This window comes from Miniopterus schreibersii (genome assembly GCF_964146895.1).
Source record: "Miniopterus schreibersii genome assembly, chromosome: 8".
Classification (NCBI taxonomy): Eukaryota; Metazoa; Chordata; class Mammalia; order Chiroptera; family Miniopteridae; genus Miniopterus; species Miniopterus schreibersii.
Genome location: NC_138109.1, coordinates 6197482 through 6217576, shown reverse-complemented (window position 1 = coordinate 6217576; position 20095 = coordinate 6197482). Strand labels below are relative to the sequence as shown.

General features: G+C 56.0%; 1 protein-coding gene across 2 annotated transcripts in view; it reads left to right on the top strand.

Moving 5' to 3' along the window:
• SPSB1 (splA/ryanodine receptor domain and SOCS box containing 1) overlaps positions 1-18684 on the top strand; it is a 58504-nt gene extending 39820 nt beyond the window's left edge. Inside the window, exons 2-3 of one of the 2 annotated variants that reach the window (XM_081143719.1) lie at positions 9743-10552; positions 16693-18684. In XM_081143719.1, the coding sequence (XP_080999845.1) occupies positions 9859-10552; positions 16693-16820 (822 nt within the window). In that variant the 5' untranslated portion in view covers positions 9743-9858 and the 3' untranslated portion in view covers positions 16821-18684. The remainder of the gene's footprint in view (positions 1-9742; positions 10553-16692) is intronic. The other variant, XM_081143718.1, reaches the window with a different exon arrangement.
• Positions 18685-20095: the final 1411 nt, after the last annotated feature.

Genomic DNA, 20095 nt, shown 5'->3' with positions numbered 1-20095 from the left:
TACACACCAGAGTGGAAGGGGGGGACACTTTAATTTATACTTTATACATTTCTGGATTGAGCTTTCCTATGAGCATATATAACATTTGAAATATGTCAAATCAAGATAGAACAAGAAGTTTTAAAAATTGTGGTTATCAATCCAAGCCCGAGGGTTCTCATTTAATATGGATTTGAGATGCCAAATGTTGGCTAGAGTCCTTTAAACCAGCAGCATCCTGGTGCCCTGGAGGGCTCATTAGGATGCAGACTGCTGGGCCCCACCCAGAGTCTCTGATTCAGTAGGTCAGGGTGGGGCCGGAGCCTTTGCAGCTCTAACAGGTGATGCTGATCTGCTGGCCTCTGGGGACTTCACTTTGAGAACCACTCCTTCGAACCTAATTACAGGAGAGCCTCCCCATAGCCTCTTCTCCCTGTAGAAAGTTTATGGGACTTCGGCCCCCGCTATGGGCCTAAGGGGTTATTAATTTGGGGGCTCTGAAGTTGTGTCTCCGTAGGCAGCTTTGCTGGAACTGTGGCCTCACAGGGCGCTTCCTACCTCCCCACCCCTTTCCCTCCTGGTGGGAGGATGACTGCAGGTCTCTCCCCTCCCAAGATGCCCCTCAAAGATGGGGCTGGGCTCCTTGGGTCACCCTGTGACGCCTTAACTTGTGCCTGCCTGGGCATTCCCTGGCTGAATGCTCTCCTGTACTTGGCATTCAAAATTCCATCCTTTTAGGTGTCCTCTCAAGTTAAAGGGGACAGAGTGGGGCAGGGAGCGTCATGTATTAGCACCTGGAGTAAGCTTGCTGCGACTGCCCAGTCTACTGGGGGGATTGCAGGCTTCTGGCCTCAGCCAAGTAGGGGCAAGGAGGGACCACTGTCCCCAAGCCTTTCCCCTCGTGCTCCCGTGGGCTCTCCCCGTGGAGGTGGCAGTGGCACTGCTCTGTGTCCTGCCCTCCTGCCCCCTTTCTATGGGGCACCCCAGCTCCTACGTGGACCAGGCAGGCCCAGTGAGATAGATGGACATCCAACGCCAGGCTGGGCAATGTCCAGGGCCCAAAGTCTAGACTTCATCCCCACTGCCACTCGAAGACGTGTCTGCCACTGTCTTGGTAGACTTTCTGGAAGGTCAGTGTGTGCCGTTATGTGTCACTGAAGTCCCTCCAAGAACAGGGCTGCTTGTCTGAATGAAGCACAGGCCATTGCCATCACAACCCTGGCTGGGCTGCAGCCGTGACTCGTTGTTTGAATCCTTAGTCTCTGTATGAGTGTCGCGCTGCTTTCCCAGGGGCTCGGCTCCACTGATCAAGCCCTTTCTGAAAGTGCCAGATGAGTAATCTGGGTCCTTCCGTAGGTGTTTACGGCAGGTGCATTTTTGGTCTTTTGAGGTCAGAGGCTAGAGCTCTGGACCAACCGTGTGGGACTTTTCTCCCCAAAATCACTCGTCAGAACTTTCCAGAAGGGTCCAACACTTTTCGTTGGTTCTGGGGGCAGAGACTTACTTTCGTGTGCCTGCTTAAGCAAGAACACAGCCCAGTGGACGGATAGGAGGGGTCGGGGCATTGTCACCACGGGGCCTCCCTGGCCAGCCAGGCCTGCATGCAGCGAACCCTGAGCGCGCCCCCGCGGAGGCGTTGGCGGGGCTGCGGCTCACGGGAGCCCCGAACCCTAACCGGCAGGCAGAGCCGGCGGCCCAGCCAGGCTGCAGAGGCTGTGCTCTGCTGTAATCACAGATCGCTCGGGGCAGCTTCTCTTGCAAAATCCTGGGCTGCAACCACCCATGTGTGAGGCGGGGCGGCGGAGGGAGCGTGTTTGATCTTCAGGTGAAAGGAGGCTTTATAAATAGGTCACCTTGTTCCACATCCTGAATTTCATTCTTTCCCCGTCTTGGGTCAAAACAATGGTTTTACTGTTCTGGGGTCAGTCGGACGCACTGAGGGGGAACTGAGCTGAAAGGAGGTGAGTGTGTGTCTGCCTCCTCTGTGTGTCCCCTCCCCCCACCCCCGTTCCATCCATTTGTCACCCATCACCTTGGATGTGTCGCCAATACCAACAGAGAGTACTGCTCATTCAATGGACTTTCTCTTAAACAGCAGGACTAAAGGGTAATTCCGTAGGGCTGGGGCTCCGGAGTGAATTGATCTGAAGGCGTTTATTTGGAAGGCCAACTCTGGAGTTGTGGCTTTAATAGAAGGGACAGCATGGGGTCCCGGGCAGGTGCTGAGCCGGCTGTCCTGTCTGAGCCCAGGGCTGAAGTTCTTGCCCCTCTCCTGTCACTGCCCTCGCCCCCAGGTCCTCCTGCCTCGCCTGGCCTTGAGCCCGCTGCACAGCCACTGCGGCTGGCTTTCACATCTCCCAACGTGTTCCTCTCTTGTTTGGGGCCGGCGGAGACAGACAGCTTCCCCATTTCTAATGGGCAAATTAAAATTTGATGTAGGAACAGTGTAACTGGACATCTTAGGAGAAATCACCGTAGAAATAATGTCCCCCTTTGGGATGGTCCCAGAGCTCTAGCTGGGAATTTTGACCTTTATAAATGCCCTCGTCAACTGTGTATCTTGGTGGGTAGATGAAACAAGTATCCTGTTGATTAAAAGACGTGACGTATGCAGAGAGTCTTCAGGAATCGCTTTGGTGGCAGCTTGTTCTTGTGAATATAGTGTGTTAAATCAATATTTTTCAGCCTTTTATTTTTTGTGTGCTTAAAAATCATTTTCATTACAATGCAAGTAATATCTGCATTTTTTTAAGTTTCCTTTCAAACGTGTTGAAAGCGAACGGCCTCCCACCCCCACCCTGCCCTGCCCTCCAGGACTAACCGGCATAAGGTTTGGTGTTTAGCCTCCCAGATGTCTCCCTGTCCCTACAGACAGAGGACGGTGCACAGAGAATCCTAAGTTCTGTTCACATGGAAATGGGATCGCGCTCTGCATAATGTTCTCCAATTTGCTGTTTGAAATGTGGCAACATCACGTGAAGCCAGCACGTCGGAGGGGCTGCCTCCTCCTCGCCAAGGCTGCCCGAGTTCACGGCTAAGTGAGCTCCGTGCGCATCTGTGGCCATGTGGCCATGTGGCCCTGTGCGGACTGTGGGGTTCCGTAGGCCCCGGTAGAGCTCTTGGCAGGTGATTGCTGGGTGTTTTACACCTGGATGGCACCTGCAAGCTGGAAGCATGTCCCAATTTGGGGGTCTGACTGTGTGTCTGGGACACACACCCACACCTGTACCTGAGTGGCATCCTCTGGTTTCCCTCAGCCTCTTTTAACCCTGTGAATCCCACATCCCTCACCCTCCCTCACCACTACTACTCAGCCAGCATCACCTTCCTCGGTGACTTGCGTAATGAAAATAGTGGGTGTATCCAATAGGTGTCCCCACCCACGTGCCCACGAGAGAGGGCTATGGGTGTGCCCATTCCCTCCCCCTTCAGAGATAATCTCTGCCTTAGATGGTTAGAGGCCTGGCCCAGGTCTCGGACCCCCACACAGTGAGCTCAGGGATGCCCTTGGCTTCTCACCGTCTGCTAGGGATCAGCGTCCGTTTCTGGGCTTCCTTCTCTGCCCCTCCGCCGGTTCCGTACCCGGCTGCCCCTCCACCGACGGCTCAGAGGATCCCACTGGAGGAGCCCGAGGGACTAGAGGGAAGGCGGCTTGTGGGGTTCTGCTGTTCTCTTCTATGGAGAGCTGTGGCGCCCAGCAAGCCCTCTGGAAGCAGGCTTTTGTGATGGGAGCGTTGGTCCCCAGACCGCAGACCGAGACCACCCTGTCTGAGTGGGCAGTGGGAGGGGGTGCTTTGGGGCACTCACCCACTTACAGCCCCAAGGCCCACCTGGAATTCCGTGATGGACAGGTGGCTCTGGTGGATGGAGGGACCCTGGGTGGGAGGCTTTTGCCCGGTAGAGGATCCAAGAGGCACCCCCTTTCACAGTCACCCATGAACTGGCTTTTGACGGAGCGTGGGTGATGCGTGCGTGGCGTTGGCGGGGGTGGGGTGGGGGTAGGGGGGGTGGGTTCTCAGTAGGGGGAAAGCAGTTCAACCAGGTCAGACCGTAGGGCTTAGTGGAATCTGACTGATAGCGGATGTCCCATCCCCTCTGTTCCAGAGCTTTTGCTGTCATTCAGTCTATTGTAAGGAAATTCGAAACCTTGAAGGCTCGCCAAGCTTCTCGTGGGTGGGTGTGTGGGTGTGTGGGTGTGTGTACATGCCCACGCGCACACTCACGCCCTCTGTGCCCTCTTCAGGGAAGGATGAGTCAGTATACAGGGCAGTGTGTGCGGCACGGCTATCCTCATGCCGTGGCTGTCATTCCCGCGTCCCTTGTCCCTTGTATGGTCCTCTCCACCCCCGTAGTGCCACCCAGCCCTCCAGTGCATGAGACAAGACCCTCACAGCCATGGGCTTGGCTTTGATCTTGGGGATGGTCCTCCTCGCATGCTGGGGCCACAGCTTTGCCAGGCTGGGATGGGGCGGGGGGGGGGGTAGGTGAGTGGGAGGAGGGCCCTGGTCCAGCTGTGACCAGAGCAGCGAGGGAAGTGGGGTGCGAAGGGCGAGGCAGGCCTCAGGAGCACACTCGGTCTCCGCGTCTCCACCGCAGCCGCTCATGAGCGTGGGGACAGGGAGGAGGCCTACGCTGATGTGGTGGCGTGGGCGGTGTGCCTGCCTCTGGGGGGGGGGGGAAGCTGTCCACGTGACATCTCCCGGGCGACATCGGGTAGCTTTCCCCACGCACACACAGGGTCTAGGAGTCAGACCCCAGCTAAGACGCAGTTGTATGTTGACTCACACGCTTTCCGATGGTTGTGCGCTTCCCCCCTGCCCTTTTATGGCTGCTTTTATTCCTTTGACCCTTTTTGGTCTTTAATTTGATTTACCTATAGAAAAGTATGCTAGGAGCTCCCGCCCCAACAGGCATCTCCGTGTTACCCATAGAAGAACAGTCCCGCAGGCAGAGCTCTTTGGAACATGTGAAGCTCACGCATGGGGGTTGCATATTTACTCATATGTACACACTCGTTCCTCCTCCTGGCTGCATTTGAGCATGTTGACGGGGTAACCCCCCGCCCTCCGAGCATGTGAATGGCCTTGTCTCTTGTACCCTTCCCCAGGCCTGACATTGGACAACCTGCCCTGCCGCCCCAGGGACTGAGGACAGTGGGAACAGTATGTTATGTGGGCGAGCACAGGTTGGTGGGGCAGGAGGGCTACAAACCAGGAATACGTTTGCCCTGAGGGTTGGCTTGCGACAGCCGGGAGGAGGAGTGGCCGACGCGTCTTGAGGACACAGTGGCTAATGTGCAGTGTGCTTTCTGGGAACGTCCTGCTGATCAGCCGGGATGCCGCAGCTGCCGGTGCCTGAGGGGGTGCGTGTGCGTGTGCGTGTGTGTGTGTGTGTGTGTGTGTGTGTGCTCTCGTGCTCGTGTGCATGGCCCGTGACTGATGAGTGGGTAGTGTAGCAGCAGCAGGGCCAGCTCTGTCCCCCACCCATCCTGACCCAGCCCTGCAGGGCATTATTTGGAAACACCCTCTGTGGCTTTGCTTCTTCTGGGTGGGGACAAGGGCTGGGTCCTCCTGCCTGGTAGAGACTCATCAAGGACTCGCTGAGCCATCCCAGGCCCTGACACTCCTGTGGCAGCTTGAGGCGCCCTGCAAGGCCTGGGCATCTACATTTGTCTCTCAGAATGTCAGGGAAGGAGGCTGGTCCAGAGCCGGGGCCTGTCCTGTTTCTCTCATTTCCTACCTGAAGTTTGGTGCCCACTGGGGACGCCCATCTTGGGTCAGTGTTCACAAGAGCTTTACAGACCAAACCAGTATCTCTGTCACTCGGCTCTGTCTGGCTCCTTTCAGAACAAGTTTGCCAACCCCTGGCTTAGAAGGGACCTTAAACTTGATCTGTTCTAGCTCAACGTTTTAAGTACTTGGGTCTTGGCCCAAAGACAGCGTCCATCTGCAGGAGCAGGTGCAGCGACCCAGGAGATGGATAACAGTGATCTTTGTTCAGTGTTTGGAACAGGGTTTAGAAAGAAAAAAAAAAAGTGAAATTGCCTATTGTCCCAGGTCCTTTCTGGAACACTGTTTGCACTTGGGTAAGCGTGGGACACCCATCTCACAGAGAAGCAAACAGGAGCTCGGAAGAGCTAAGGGTGAGTCCTAGCCAGTGGGCCAAGCCACTGTCTTGGTGGGTGAGTTTCCCCCTGGATTGGAAGCCCCAGGAGCAGGGCTGGAGGAGGAAGGCAGAGTGGAGAGGAGCCTGGGGGGATGGAAGCATCCTGCCAGGCAGCAGTCCCCAAGAAGGGGGCCAGTGGAGCTCCTGGGGGACATGCAGAAGGGCAGGTCACATTTAAAAATAGGTGGAAAGAGGCGGGTGGCTGGATGGCTTCGGTGGCCTTGCAAAGACGTGGCTAGGTGTGGACAACAGGAAGGCCACAGAAGGAGGCATTGGCTTTAGCCGTGGCCTGAACACGGGGCGGAGACTGGCAGGTGACAAGTGAGTCAAGAGTGGCCCTAGGGTTGCCACAGCGATTGACCACCTGGGAGGTGACTCAGATGGCAGGGCGGCCCAGAAGCAACAGAGCGGGTGGCCTATATCCCCTGGCTATGCCCTGGGGTGCCCTTTAGTCAACCCCTGATTGTGTGAGTACCTTTATCTACCCTCCAACCTCTTTCTCCCAGAGATTCCTTCCGCTCAAGGTCATGTGGTCCAGGGCCGGGAAGGGGTCCTCCCTACCGGATGGTTCCACAGGGCCCAGGAGGGCAGGAGCTTAGACAAGGGCAGTGAAATGGACTCACTTGGCAGCTGGCCTCAAAGGAGGTGGGACCTGAGAACAGGAAGAGGTGTGGAGCTGACCTGGACGGACAGATGACCCGCCCCTACGAGGTTACGCTGTCTCTTCTGGCCGCTCCTTGCTGCCACAGGATCCCCTCTCACCTCCGTCTCATGCTTTCCTGCTGCAGCCTCGGCCGTGGAGATAACGTGCTCGGGGGTCGGACGACCACACGCTGCTTGTTCTTGTAGATAGAGTTTTATTAGAGCTCGGCCATGCTCACTTATTCATGCACTGCCTGTGGCTGCTTCACGCTGCAAGGCAGAGTGAGTAGTTACATGGAGGCTGGTCCCCAAAGCCCAAAACATTTACTATCTAGCACTTCACAGAAAGAGCTGATCCCTGCTGTAGCTCAGGTGGGAGTCAAAGGTGTGAACAGGCCCAGGTTTCCTGGCCTGAGAGCTCCCTCATTTCCTCCCTCCGTCTCTCTCTTTCTCACCCGACTCCTCTCTTCCCCTTTCCCACCTCTCACCCTCCCTGTTATGGTCCGTCTCCATTCCCACCAATTTCTCTCCCAGCACTGTAAATACGTTGGAAGGATTTCTCCCCACCACCTTCCTCTCCCACGGTCCCACCCACCCAGCGTCTCCGCCCCTGCCCCTTTCCCACCTCTTCCCATGGGTCTGGATGCTGTGACTACAGAGGCAAGAAAAGGGCTGCTCTGTTCCAAGAAACAGTAGAATGAACTGTCCTAGGAAGTTCATTTTCTGCTTGTCCTCCCAGAGAGCCAACCTGTGTCCCTACCAGGTCCTGTACAGAGACGGTACTGGGCACCTGCGAGAGGGGGGTATCCAGACAGAGATGGGTGTGGGTGCTTCCGACCGAGAACTGCCGTGGACCCGCCTTCCCCAGCTCGGGAGGATGCTGGGGTGGAGGTTGGGAGGCATCTGCAGGCCAGTCTCTGCAGTCACCGGGACCACGTTCCCACACCCAGACTCAGGCTCTCCCACCCTCTCAGGGCCTGGCAAGCTGGCCCCGAAGTCATGGGGTGCCACCCAGCAGGGCCATAGGGGGAGTTCTAGAGGTATCGGTGGCTCTCAGGGGTCAGTGGGACTAAAAGCTTGAAACTGGGATTGTCCTGGGAGATCCAGGATGTGAGGAACTTTCTGGAACCAGGGTGGACCCCCAGCCACAGGGGGACACCTCAGCTCTGTACTGGCTTTGCAGACATTTGACAAAAGGGGTCCCCCAGCCTGTCTTGAGAGAAATGACTGTGCCTCAGGGAGCCAGGGAGCCCTCTGATCGCATCAGAAAGGGGAGGGTGAGAAGCACAGCCCGCCTGCTGAGATAAGGGGGCGCGTTCCCACATTGCGACATTCAGAGCCTGCCTCCAGGAGGCCTGCTTGTCCTGAAGATATCATCCCAGGGGTCTCTTCCCAGGAGAGGGCCAGCTCCGGGCCAGCTGGAAGACCAGAGGGGACAGCCAGCCCCTCCGCACATCCTTCCTCCCCTTCTGGTCCCAAGCACGCCACAGGGAGGACACTGGTCCCCAGATCCCAGATCTCCTTGAGGCTGGCCCCTGCCCTCATATCCAGCAGGTGCTCTGTCCTTGCTTCCACGGTGGAAAAGCAATGTGCCAACTGCAGAGGGGAGCCCTGCAGCCCCCACCCCAGGCTCTTTATAGTCTCTTCCTCTCGGGCACCTCAGTGCTGCTTAGAACGACTGACCCGCGTGACACTTTTCCCAGCAGCCAGGCACCCATGGCCTCTGTCCCAGGCCCATCCGCATACACGTGCAGTTACATTTATAGAGCCAGGAGCCTACCTTCTCCCTGGTCTGGTCAGTCCTGGGAGCCTGTCCCCCACACCAGGAGTCCCCTCGCAGGCCCAGGAGGGAGGCTCGGCAGCCAAAGCGGCCTGTTATTTTCCCTCATCCAAGCTGGGCGCTGGGAACGGGAATGGCAGGACTGGTCAGAGTCCTGTCAGCCCCGCATTTTAGCCCCCCACCTCCTGGTGTAACCCTCCCGATGGACGGGAAGGGACAGCACAGAGGCAATGAGGTCTCTCCTACCCCATGGCCCAGTCCTCCCTTAAAGGAGCCAATAGACAGTGAAGCCAGAGCAGGAATGAGGTGTCTGGAGTTGGACTTTTTCCCCAGATGGGCTGCTGGAACCGGAGGAGCCAACATTGGCTTCTGGTGGAAGGAAAAAGCGGGAGTCATCCAAGTGTTGGTCCAGAGCTGCCTGGGGGTGAGGGGTGAGAATCGCCATGCCCACCTGACTGGGGGCTGGCTCAGGGCCTTGAGAAGAGCAGCATTGGCACACCAGTCCAGGCACGATGCAGGACGCAGGACCTGCTGGGGAGGTTGCTGCAGCCTCGCCCGCCAAGTCAGGAGCCCCTGGGGCCTTCCAGCCGAGTGCACTCGCTGACCCTGAGTTCAGCTTGCTGCCTACCCAGGGCTCCCTCCCCTGGCATGAGCCGGAGGGGCCCTGTCGGAGGCCGCTGTGCTGGAAAAGAGAGGAGGAGCTGGAAGGTGGCATCTCAAAGAGCTTCTGCTGCCTCTCAGGGCTTCCACCTTCTCCTGAAGCAGCAGGCATGGGAAGGAAGCTCCCCCTTGCTTGGACCAGGGAAGATGCCCACCACATGGGCTGATTCCAGGATCTGTGCCAACTTGGCCTCCCGCCCTGAGAAATCATAATTAGGTACATGGTGCACCTGACACAATGGGGTGTAATGCCAGCCCCCAAACTGGGCTCTCTCCATGCTACTGCGCGGCAGGTGGCCTCTCTCCCTTACGACAGCATAGCTGTGGGGACAGGGCAGGGTTTCCCTCTGTGCCAAGGCGCGGCCTGCCCTATATTGGGTGTGATGGGAGCGCAGAAGCTAGGCTTCTGGGACATGTCTGTGGTCAGCCTGTTCTATGGACCTTGTGTTCCTAGTTGACCCTCCCCTTGTCCCCACACCCCTGCTTACCTGGCCTATTTTTCTTTCCATCCATTAGGCAGCACTGACTGTTCCACAACTGGCAGAGGGTGCCTAGCAGCCTTCAGGAGAGGAGGCCCCGCGATTGATGAGTTTGCCTTGGGAGTCGGTGACAAGGTGAAACAGGAGGCGAACATGGGTCAGAAGGTCACTGGAGGGATCAAGACTGTGGATATGAGGGACCCCACGTACCGGCCCTTGAAGCAGGAGCTCCAGGGCCTGGACTACTGCAAGCCCACCCGGCTGGACCTGCTGCTGGACATGCCCCCCGTGTCCTACGATGTCCAGCTCCTGCACTCGTGGAACAACAATGACCGCTCACTCAACGTCTTCGTGAAAGAAGACGACAAGCTCATCTTTCACCGGCATCCGGTGGCCCAGAGCACAGACGCCATCAGGGGCAAAGTTGGGTACACGCGGGGGCTGCACGTGTGGCAGATCACGTGGGCCATGAGGCAGCGGGGCACACACGCCGTGGTGGGCGTGGCGACAGCCGACGCCCCCCTGCACTCCGTCGGGTACACGACCCTCGTGGGGAACAACCACGAGTCCTGGGGCTGGGACTTGGGACGCAACCGGCTCTACCACGACGGCAAAAACCAGCCCAGCAAAACATACCCGGCCTTTCTGGAGCCGGACGAGACGTTCATTGTCCCCGACTCTTTCCTGGTGGCCCTGGACATGGACGACGGGACCCTGAGCTTCATTGTGGACGGACAGTACATGGGAGTGGCTTTTCGGGGACTCAAGGGCAAAAAACTGTATCCTGTCGTGAGTGCCGTCTGGGGCCACTGTGAGATCCGCATGCGCTACTTGAATGGACTCGACCGTAAGTGTCTTCTACACTGTCCAAGGTGGCACTGTCCCCGGACTCCCTGTGTCCCTGGGGTCCTGGGTGGGCCTGGCCAGAAGTTTGTGCAGTCATTGGAATTAAAATGTCTTTGAGTAGACGCCCCAGCATATTCAGGTCCTCAGAGGCGACTCTCGCTGGCCTCTGGTTTAATGAAAAATTCTAGCTGGGATCTGTCCAATAACCTGGCAGCACCTCATGGATGAATGGACGGGTGGTTGGGTAGGTAGATGGGTGGAAGGTTTGGTGGATGGATGGATGAGTAGATGGGTGGGTGAGTGGGTGGATGAATGAATGAGCAGATGAATTAATGGATGGGTGGGTGGATGGATGAATGAATGAGCAGATGAATTAATGGATGGGTGGGTGGATGGATGGATGGATGGTGAATAAATGAATAAATATATGGACGGATGGTCTTTGATAGATGTAGTTTGTTTCTGGTTGACCTGCCTTTAGGTTTGGTCTGCAGTTGACCAAATTCTAGCACAGTAGCCAGCGTATTATTGAGCTGAGGTTTACAGCTTTGACAGTACTAGGTCCTTTCACATAATTGTAAGCCAGTGGCCTCTCTCGTTCATTAGACAGGTGTAGGGTCTTTCTGTCCTGGTACTACTGGAGGCTTCTGAGTAGGCTCCTTTGGGACACAGTTCCCTGAGAGGTCCTTGTTTTAGTCATGATGTCAAAGGGCCTTTGGAGAGAACATGGGTTAGAAACAGCCTGAGTTAGCAGAAGTCTCCACCTGTCCCTTTGGGAAAAGGAGTAGCCTTTCTCAGACCACTGTGAAAATAACTCTCGTGTGATGGTGCTGTCCTAGTTTGGGAGGTGGAGGGCTTCGTGGCTGCCTGGCTGGGAGCCCAGGGTGACAGGAGGTCCTGGAACTCTGGAACTATCCACCCCCTGCTTGGCCCCCACTCTTTCCTGGGTCCCTTCTACCGTCTGCAAATATCACCTTGCAAAGGGGGTGGGCCAGAAAGCTTTGTCTTAGGGCCTGGCACCCAGAGATCTAACCCCCACCACAGGCCAGATGCTGGGTGAGGCCCCACAGGTGTCAGGGCAGACACTCAGGTCTTGCAGTCTGACGCCAGGTTAAGTATGTTGACAGCTGAGAACTGTCCGTCAACTTTGGCAACAAGGTGATCACTGGAGACCTTGATGAGATACATATGGGTGGGGTGGGGTCAAAAGCCTGACATCAGCTGGTTTAGAGAGGAGCAGGATGGGTGGTGTTTATTTCCTGGGGCAGCTGGAACAAATGACCACCAGCTGGGTGGCTTAAAACAACAGAAATGTTTTCTCTCACGGTTTTGGAGGCCAGAAGTCTGAAATCAAGGTGTGGGCAGTCAGTTCCTTCTGAGAGCTCCGAGGAGACTCTATCCCATGCCTCCTCCTGCTTCTGCTGGTGGCCAGCACTCCTTGGCTTGTAGATGCATCACCCATTCTCGGCCTCCTTAGTCACGTGGCCTTCTCCTCTGTGCCTCTTCTCTTCTAATAAGGACACCAGCCAATGGATTCAGGGCCACCTTACTCCAGTATGACCTCATCTTAACTAATTATACCTGCAAAGATCCTATTTCCAATGTGGTCACATTTGGAGGTTCGGGATGGTCCTGAATGTGGGGGGAGGACACTAGTCCACCCTCTACAGATGTGGAGACAGCATATATAGACCATTCCCACAGGACCTTGCCCTCCTCATGCCACTGCCTGGGGGGAGATGAAACAGCCCAGCACTCAGATAGTGGGGTGTTCGTCAGATGAGGTCAAAGGATGCCTAAGTCCTCTGCCCAGAAGGATTTGCTTTACCTTCCAAGGCAGCTGAGGAAGGAGGAATGTCACAGCCAGACTGGGTCTGGGGTCCACCCAGGGAGAAGGGTGTGACAGGTGGAAGCTCTGGCCAGGTTTTCTTGGTGTCAGGACTGGACTGGGCTTTGCTCTCTAAGCGTTGGAGGTGGTTCTCACCCATCACTGCTCCCTGGGACACCTGGGAACTGTCTGAGCCCTCCTTCCCCACCCCTGCCCCCCCACCCCAGCCGCCAGGGCCTCACCTCAGCAGGGAGCAGCTGCTTGCAGAGCAGGTCAGCCAGGTCACCTGCGTGTGTACCCTCCCTGGGCCCTGCAGTGGGCATTTTGTTCAAGCCCACCTTCCCCTGCACAGCAGGCGGAGCCTCCCCAATAGAGTCCCTGTCCGATAACACAGCAAGTTATCAGTGTGTCCCTGTGTGACCTCCCCCACCATCCAGGCAGCTCTGACCACAGGCCACTTGTCCTGACTCCTCCTTGGGCCTTGAGACTTCCGGGGCTGAGGCTGTAAACAGAGGGGTTGCTGTGCATCTTGCTGTTTCCTGGGGAGAAGGGGTAGGGGTGGCCACTGTGGGGAGGTGGCCCACTGTGGGCCCCAGGACTACCTGCCACCCTCCCTGGAAATGCAGAAGGAAAAGGCCTATTTGCCAGCAGCAGACCCCTGTCACCCAAGGGAGAGTCCCTGACCCGTGAGTCCCCTCTGCCCCCACTGGGAACAGGCGTCTCTGCTGAGGAAGTGTTTTCCCTGAGTTAGACATTTTCAAGTTCTCCCTGTTACGTCCCCCTGATAAGTTTGGTGCCGTTTGTTGTGATTATGGGTTCAGCCAAGGCTCACCTCGTTTCCTCAGCAGCCTTTCAGCTTGGTGACCTCCTCCTGGTGTCCTTCTGGGGCGCCTCACCCCATGGTGGCCCCTTCCTGCACCTCCATTCCAGTCTGGTCTAGGGACCAGCCTCTCTGGGGAGACTGACCACCCCCTACTGCAGGGGCTTCTTTCTGGGGAAAAGGCCATGTTGGGGGAAGGGTTTGTTCTAGATGCCCTGCCTTCCCCAAAAATCTGGTCATACGGGGACAATGGGCTCTCAAGTCGAGGGGCAAAGGACCAAGGGTGCCCACATTCCCCAGCCAGTTAGTTGTCAGGCGTCTTTCCCCAGTTGGCAAAGACAAGGGGTTAGCTTTTGGTTTTGCTGCTTTTTTATAAGAATTGCTTGATGCAAAGGGAAATGCTCACAGGTCATAGCATGTGCATTTTGTGGTGGGATGGCGGTCCCACCACAACATCCGAGAATTAATTTTGAGCATTTTCACTGGCTGCTTGCAGGGGTAAGCCCAGGCCAGTGACAGGAGTGGAAAAGGTGAGGGTGGGGACGTCGCTGAATCCAGGGCACTTCCTGGCATGAGACATTGGTCTTTGACCCCACCCACCCAGAGCTCATTCATTTAGTGACCTAGACATAGCATCGGGCTCTGGGGGACTTCGAGAGCCACGGGCTGTGTTGCCGGTACCATGCATGTCCAATAGCCACCAGGTCACCGTTTCTCTTAGAAACGCGGACCCTGGTGCATGGACTCCCCAGTTCCTCCACCTTCTGCTCCCATAAATAGCGCCTGATTCACTTCCTGATTTATGTGCTGCGGCCTGTCACCTCCCCCCCTCATTCATATAAACTATGTAAATGAGTGAGCCGCCTCTGCTTCCCGGAGATGGCAGAGTGGCCAGGAGTCATCGGATAAACCCTGCCTTCTGTTTGGGAACTTTCTGTGGAATTTCAGTGGGTACCAGCTTTGTGGATGGAGCTGGATACAGAGCCTACAGCCCCCAGTCAGAAATATTGGGGGGGGGGGCTTCTTGGGTCCTGTTAGCAACCAACCAAAACTCATGGGACAGACATTCTCCGTGGCACGGTGCCCACATCTGTTTCTGTGGCTGGAGCGTTCTGTCTGCCTGGCCTTTGAAAAGCAACTAGACCATGGCCTGTGCATCATCGTTTGGCTCCTACATCGGCTGGGGAGGATGACCTCTTTGTGTACTTGAGGCCCCCCCGAGAATAGACCCATACATGGGATGCCTGGCTGATGGGTCATACTTACAGCTCATAATGCATCACTGCAGCCATCAGCTGCAACTCCTGTAGCCCACTGGGGAATATGTGGCATGTCTGAAGGACACGTCCCTTCTGGCTGCACGAGCCCTCCCTACCTGGGCTATTCAGTGTGGTCCAAAGGTGGCCAGCCAGAGGAAGCGCCCCGCATGCCACACAGCTGCTTTCAGGGGGGAGGAAGGGGTAGCTATGGGTCCTTGCCCCTTTGGGTAAACTGCAAAGAACTGCCGGGAGCTTCCTCTTCAGGTTGGCATAGAAAGAGCCGCACTCTAGAATTTCATGGACTGGGGTATATCCATCTTCTAGCCCTTGGCTCTCAGACCTGGGGGCCTAACTCTCACTTCCTCAAGCCCACCACAGTCCCCACCTGGCACACAATAGGTGCTCCACAAGCCACAGCTGCCACTGGGGCTGTGATGATAACTACCCGGAATAAGGCAGCTAGACGCCGGGCGGTGCAGGCCTCAGCTGTTTAGGAGTGTCCCTTCATAAGGGTGTGCGCGAGGTGACCTGAAACCCATTAAGCCAAGAGAGCATGGGGGGGACTCCTCCTCAGGCCTCACTCCACAGCCCGGCAGGGCTCTCGGGCCACATTCAATGGCTTTTGATGCTTCTCAAGTGCCTTCAGCCACCAGGGGAAGCCCCTCTGCCTGCCACTGGGGGCTGGGGGAAGATGGAAGAGAGGCTCTGAGTGGAGCAGAGGAAGCACCTCCAAATTCCCCCACTCGGTTCAGCGGAAGGGCCGCTCCTCAAGAGCAGGTCCAGACTGAGAGCTCTATTTCTGGCCTTCAGGATCTCAGCTGGATGGGACTTTGGGACCAATCTGGTCCAATTCCCCGACTTAACAGATGGGGAAACTGAGGCCCAGGCAGAGGAGTGATCTGGGGGTCTTCCAGGCAAGGGTGCTTTCTGATGAGGGAGACCCAAGGCTCTGAGAGCAGGCAGGGGGAGAAACAGGCCCTCCTTGCCCAGAGTCTGTGGAACCCTTGATCTGAAAGGATACAGGTCATTTCATTCATCCTGCTTCCAGGAAGGGCCCCAGTTCAAAGCTGGGGGCCCAGTCCCTGAAAGGCATTTGCTACTTTAATTCCTTCTCCTGTGAAGACCCATGGGAGATGAAAAGCAGTTGTTCGTCTTGTTTTAAAGCCTGGAATTTAGTAAATGCATTATCAATCCTAAGATTTATTCTTTTTTTTTAAATAACAGGTCTGTTGAGATGTAATTCACATGCCATACATTCACCCTTTTAAAGTGTACGACTCAGTGGCCTCTAGTATATTCACAGTTGTGCAGCCATTGCTACCATCAGTTTTAGAACACATGTCCGTCACCCCAAAAGAAACCCATAGCCATTAGCAGCCACTCCCCATTTCCCCCGACACCCCACCCTTAGGATTAGGTCTTAAATAATTGAGTTTTTAATGTTACTTTTAATATTCACACAGTGGTGAATATTAGACTTTAATCCACTTTTTGTTGGTGGAATAGGCTGTCAAAGGAAATGCTGGGGGTTTTCTTGGGCTTGGGGGTCTGATTTTTGTTTTGCTCACAAAGGAGTCTCAGAGTTGAGGGGTGACCATGGGCAAAGCCACAGATCCGTTCATGTCAGCTCTTCCTATGTCCAGAACACTGTGGGGTGGCCCCAAGCAGCTCTGGGTGTTCCCACCTGCACCTCCCTTTAGGGAAGAGGCGAAGGAAAATCAGCTCTGGGGGGCAGGGTGAGCAGGGCCTCCGGGCCTTGGAGGGAATGACTTTCAGAATCTTTCTGAGGCTGAAAGTTTATCCGAGATGCAGGCTGCCCAGAGCCTCAATTGCTGGAAGACGGGGCCCGGGCCCTTGAGGACACAAGGACGCAGGTGCCCCTTGCAGGCTGCAGCTAGAGGCCTCTTTCAGATCCAGGTGCCCAGCCTGTGGCCCTGGCGCGTTAGGTCCCCTCTGTGCCTGAGTGCCCTCAGCTGCGAAATGAAGATGCAAACAGTACCTGCGAGCAGCTGGGTTAACACAAGATGATTCCCTTCCTGAAAGCTCGCGTGGGGTCTGGTGCGGGGAGAGCTGGCTGCTATTAATAATTAATTTAAAGTGGAAATGACTTATCCATTGGGTATTAAAACTAATATCAGTGATGCTGTCTCCTGTTGCTAGTGTTTGTGGGAGACCCCTCAAGAGCCGTGCTAACCTGATCCGCTCTCTCTCTCCCCCCCCCTCGGTTTCCCCAGCCGAGCCCCTGCCTCTCATGGATCTCTGCCGCCGCTCCGTGCGCCTGGCCCTGGGGAAGGAGCGCCTGGGAGAGATCCACGGGCTGCCGCTGCCCGCCTCCCTCAAGGCCTACCTCCTCTACCAGTGACGCTCCGCCCAGGACCGCCAGCACGACAGCCACCTGGTGCCAACTCGCCGAGCCGCCACCGCCCCCTGCGCCCTGGGTGGGCGTCCAAGCCGTGGGAGGAAGGCCCTGCTCCTCCCCTTCCTCCCGGCCGCCCCTCCGGACACGGACACGGACACGGACAGACGCGGACAGCTCGGGACACAGGCTCCTCTGTCCCCCTCCCCTACCCTGGCGGAAGGTCCCTGCATGCCACATCGCAGCCTCTTCTTGGAAAAAGACACGCGGTGGACTCCTAGGAAGCCGGCACTGAGCTCCCACCTGCTCTCGGGGTGGCATGGGTTGCCTCCACCTGTCGGGGTCCGGGGTGGCGGCCGGCCAGAGGGGCCCGGGCACCGAGAGCAGATCCCAGGGGTGCTAAGAGGTGCTCAGACAGGGCTCATGTCGTAGGACCAAGCTCAGGACTTCAGAAACGCGCCGGGACAGGAGGCAGCAGCCAGAAGTGGACCTCCCACAGGCACAGGAGCGCCCAGCATCGGTCCCGGCTGCCGGTGCCCCGGACCTTGTATTTATTCTTTTAACAATAACAAAAGCCATTTATTTATTCCATTTAGAAAGGGACCTTGTTTCGGTCAACCCTCTGGAGTGTTCTCCTGCTTTTCTTCCACCTGCCGCTCCCGGCATATGTGCCTCACCTGTCCTTCTCGCTGGGCTGTCTATGGTATGTCCCCACATGGGCACAGGTGTCTTTGTTTGGGTCCCTTGACCTACAGTTTCCAGGGGTCTCTGCTCCAACTCCCGAGCAGACCCCTCAGGGAGCATTAGCCTCACGTGCAGGATGAGTGTCTTAGGGGTCCCAGCTCCACAGCTGTGGCAGCTCCCGAGTCTCCACGTAGCTACTTACACCTGGGCTCATACGTCTTCGCATGTGGTCTGATCTCCGTAGTCTTCCCTGGGCTTTTGGGCGTGGGTTTGGCTTTGCTTTTGCCTTCCTCGCTCAGATTGCCCACGTGCATCCTCAGAAGCTCTGGCATCCTCAAGAAGGGAGGCTGAGTGGGCCTCTGTGCCCTAAGAAGCCAAGAGCAGGGTGGGATCGGGGAGACCAGAGCGGAGTCGAGCCTCACGGAAGCCCACGCAGGTCTCTGCTTAGTGCCTAGTTCATCACGAACCCCCAGAGCCAGAGGGGTGGGGTGGGGCAGGGCCGCCAGCAGGAGAGGGACGTCCCCTCTCTGCCACAGCCCCCCCACGTAGCAGACCCCGGCCCCTGCCACCACGTTTGCCATTTCTTTATCTTGAAGTCAACTCCCGTAGAGTCTGACTTCAGTTCATTTCTGTACAGGTACAATAGATGACTTTATTTGTTTAAAATGTTTAATATATATGCATATATATTTGTCCGTAAGAATTATGTTTTAAACAGCTGCTGTAGGGTACCTTTAAAAAAAAAAAAAAGTCTTCCAGTGGAGTATGTTCTTTAAAGCACAAAATTGGTGCCAAGACTGGGTGAGGAATGTAAATTACCCCGTTATTATTGTGAGGTTGTTTTTTTCAGGCGGGGGAACCTTACCTGTAAGACTTTGGAAGATTTTCCTCACTCCTGTGTCAGGGTGGGTCCTGTTCTGATGAATGTTGCACACGAGAGAGTTTCACTTACACAGATCCAGCCTTATCGCCTTGACCCAGGGCCTCCCGCGGCCGCTGGACGCGTGCGGGGCTCTTGGTCATCTCTTTGCACCTCCCACCCCAGCTCCCCAGCCCTCAAGCCCACCCTTCTGTCCTCAGCCCAGAGCCCTGTGGCCTGTACAGTTTCCAAAACTCCCATTCTATTTTATGATGGTTGATAATAGTCAGTAACCTAATAAAGGAAAGTTTATTAAAATACAAAGCCACTTTTGAGTCCCTTTTTGTGCCTTAGGGGAAGGGAAAGAGGCGTGACCAACCCCTCTGTTTTTCAACAGATAATGAAGTGATTACCCCTCCCCCACACCCTTTGGCAGACGGTGGGATGCCAGCCAGAGCCCCAGAAGAGCAGGAGGGTCCTGGAGGGGTGATCCTAGAGCATCCCCACCTCTTTTCAGAAGTCTGTGAGCCTGTACCCCAGATTAAGGGCCTTGCTGGCCTAATAGAAAGGATCCCATGCGTCACTGAGAACCTCGGGCTGGTCCACGCGTTATAAAGCTTTAGGTAACAGTGGGCTTTTAGGAGCTGGCATAGGTGGTGACCTTGGAGTCTAGGCTTTGGGCAGTCTACCCCCAATGCCAAGCACAGTGATGCTGGTGAGCCTTTGCCCGCTGCCATGGCAAGATCCTCACACCCACCCCCCAGCAGAGAAAACAGGAAACTCTGGCTTATGTAGAGGATTGGTGAGTGATCAAGAGAACAGTCAAGAAATGTACTAGATACGATCACATGTCATGACTAGTTTCCAAAGAATTAGCGAGAGGGCCTCCAGCTCCCTGTGGGCATTTTTAATTCATAAGGCATGTCAGGATCCGCTGGTGCTAGGAAGAGTGTCCTGGTCCGAGAGCCCAGGACCCCTGGTGCCAAAGTCCTGCGCCCCTTTCTCTGAGAGCCTCCTGGCCAGCTTTCCTCAGCCCACCTGCCTCAGCACCACCTGGGAGGTGTTGGTTAAAATGCATGTTTCCGGGCCCTGCCGGAGCCAGACGGAATCGACGTTTCTGGGGCCCGGGCCAGGCCCAGGCCCAGGAATTTGCTGTTTTCTCAAACTCCCCAAGTGACCTTGCTGAAGACCACTGGGACTGTGTCAGCTCTTTCTCTCGAAAAGTTGCTGGGTAAAGGGAAATTCTTTCGGTGTGTTGGTGGGTTGGCCCAGTGACAAGCACATGGCCTCCTGAGTCAGACCTGGGTTCAGATGTTGGCTCTGACCCTCCCTCGCTGTGTGATCTTGGATGAGCCTCCCCAATGGCTGTCATCGTGGGCCCATCTCCTGGGAGGGTAGCAAGGGTGAAATGAGGTTTTAGAACCGGCCAGGCATCCTAGCAAGTGTGCAAACGAATGCTTTAAAAGCTCTGGTAGTGCTTTCTGTTCTGGAAGATGGCAGTTCCTGGGCTGGAATTGGATGGACCAAACATTCCTAAGCCAACTTCCTGATAAATGTTCTTTCTGCCCGGGTACAGTCTCCAAAGATCAAGGAGGGTATTGGGAAAGGGACCCCGAGATGCCTTCCCCAGACACGTTTGGAGGAAAAGGGTGGTCTGAAATTATTTTTAGGTTGGAGTTCATGTCTGGGTTGCAGTTGGGACTCCACGGCTCGCTTTGAAGGGGGCAGCCGGGGGAGG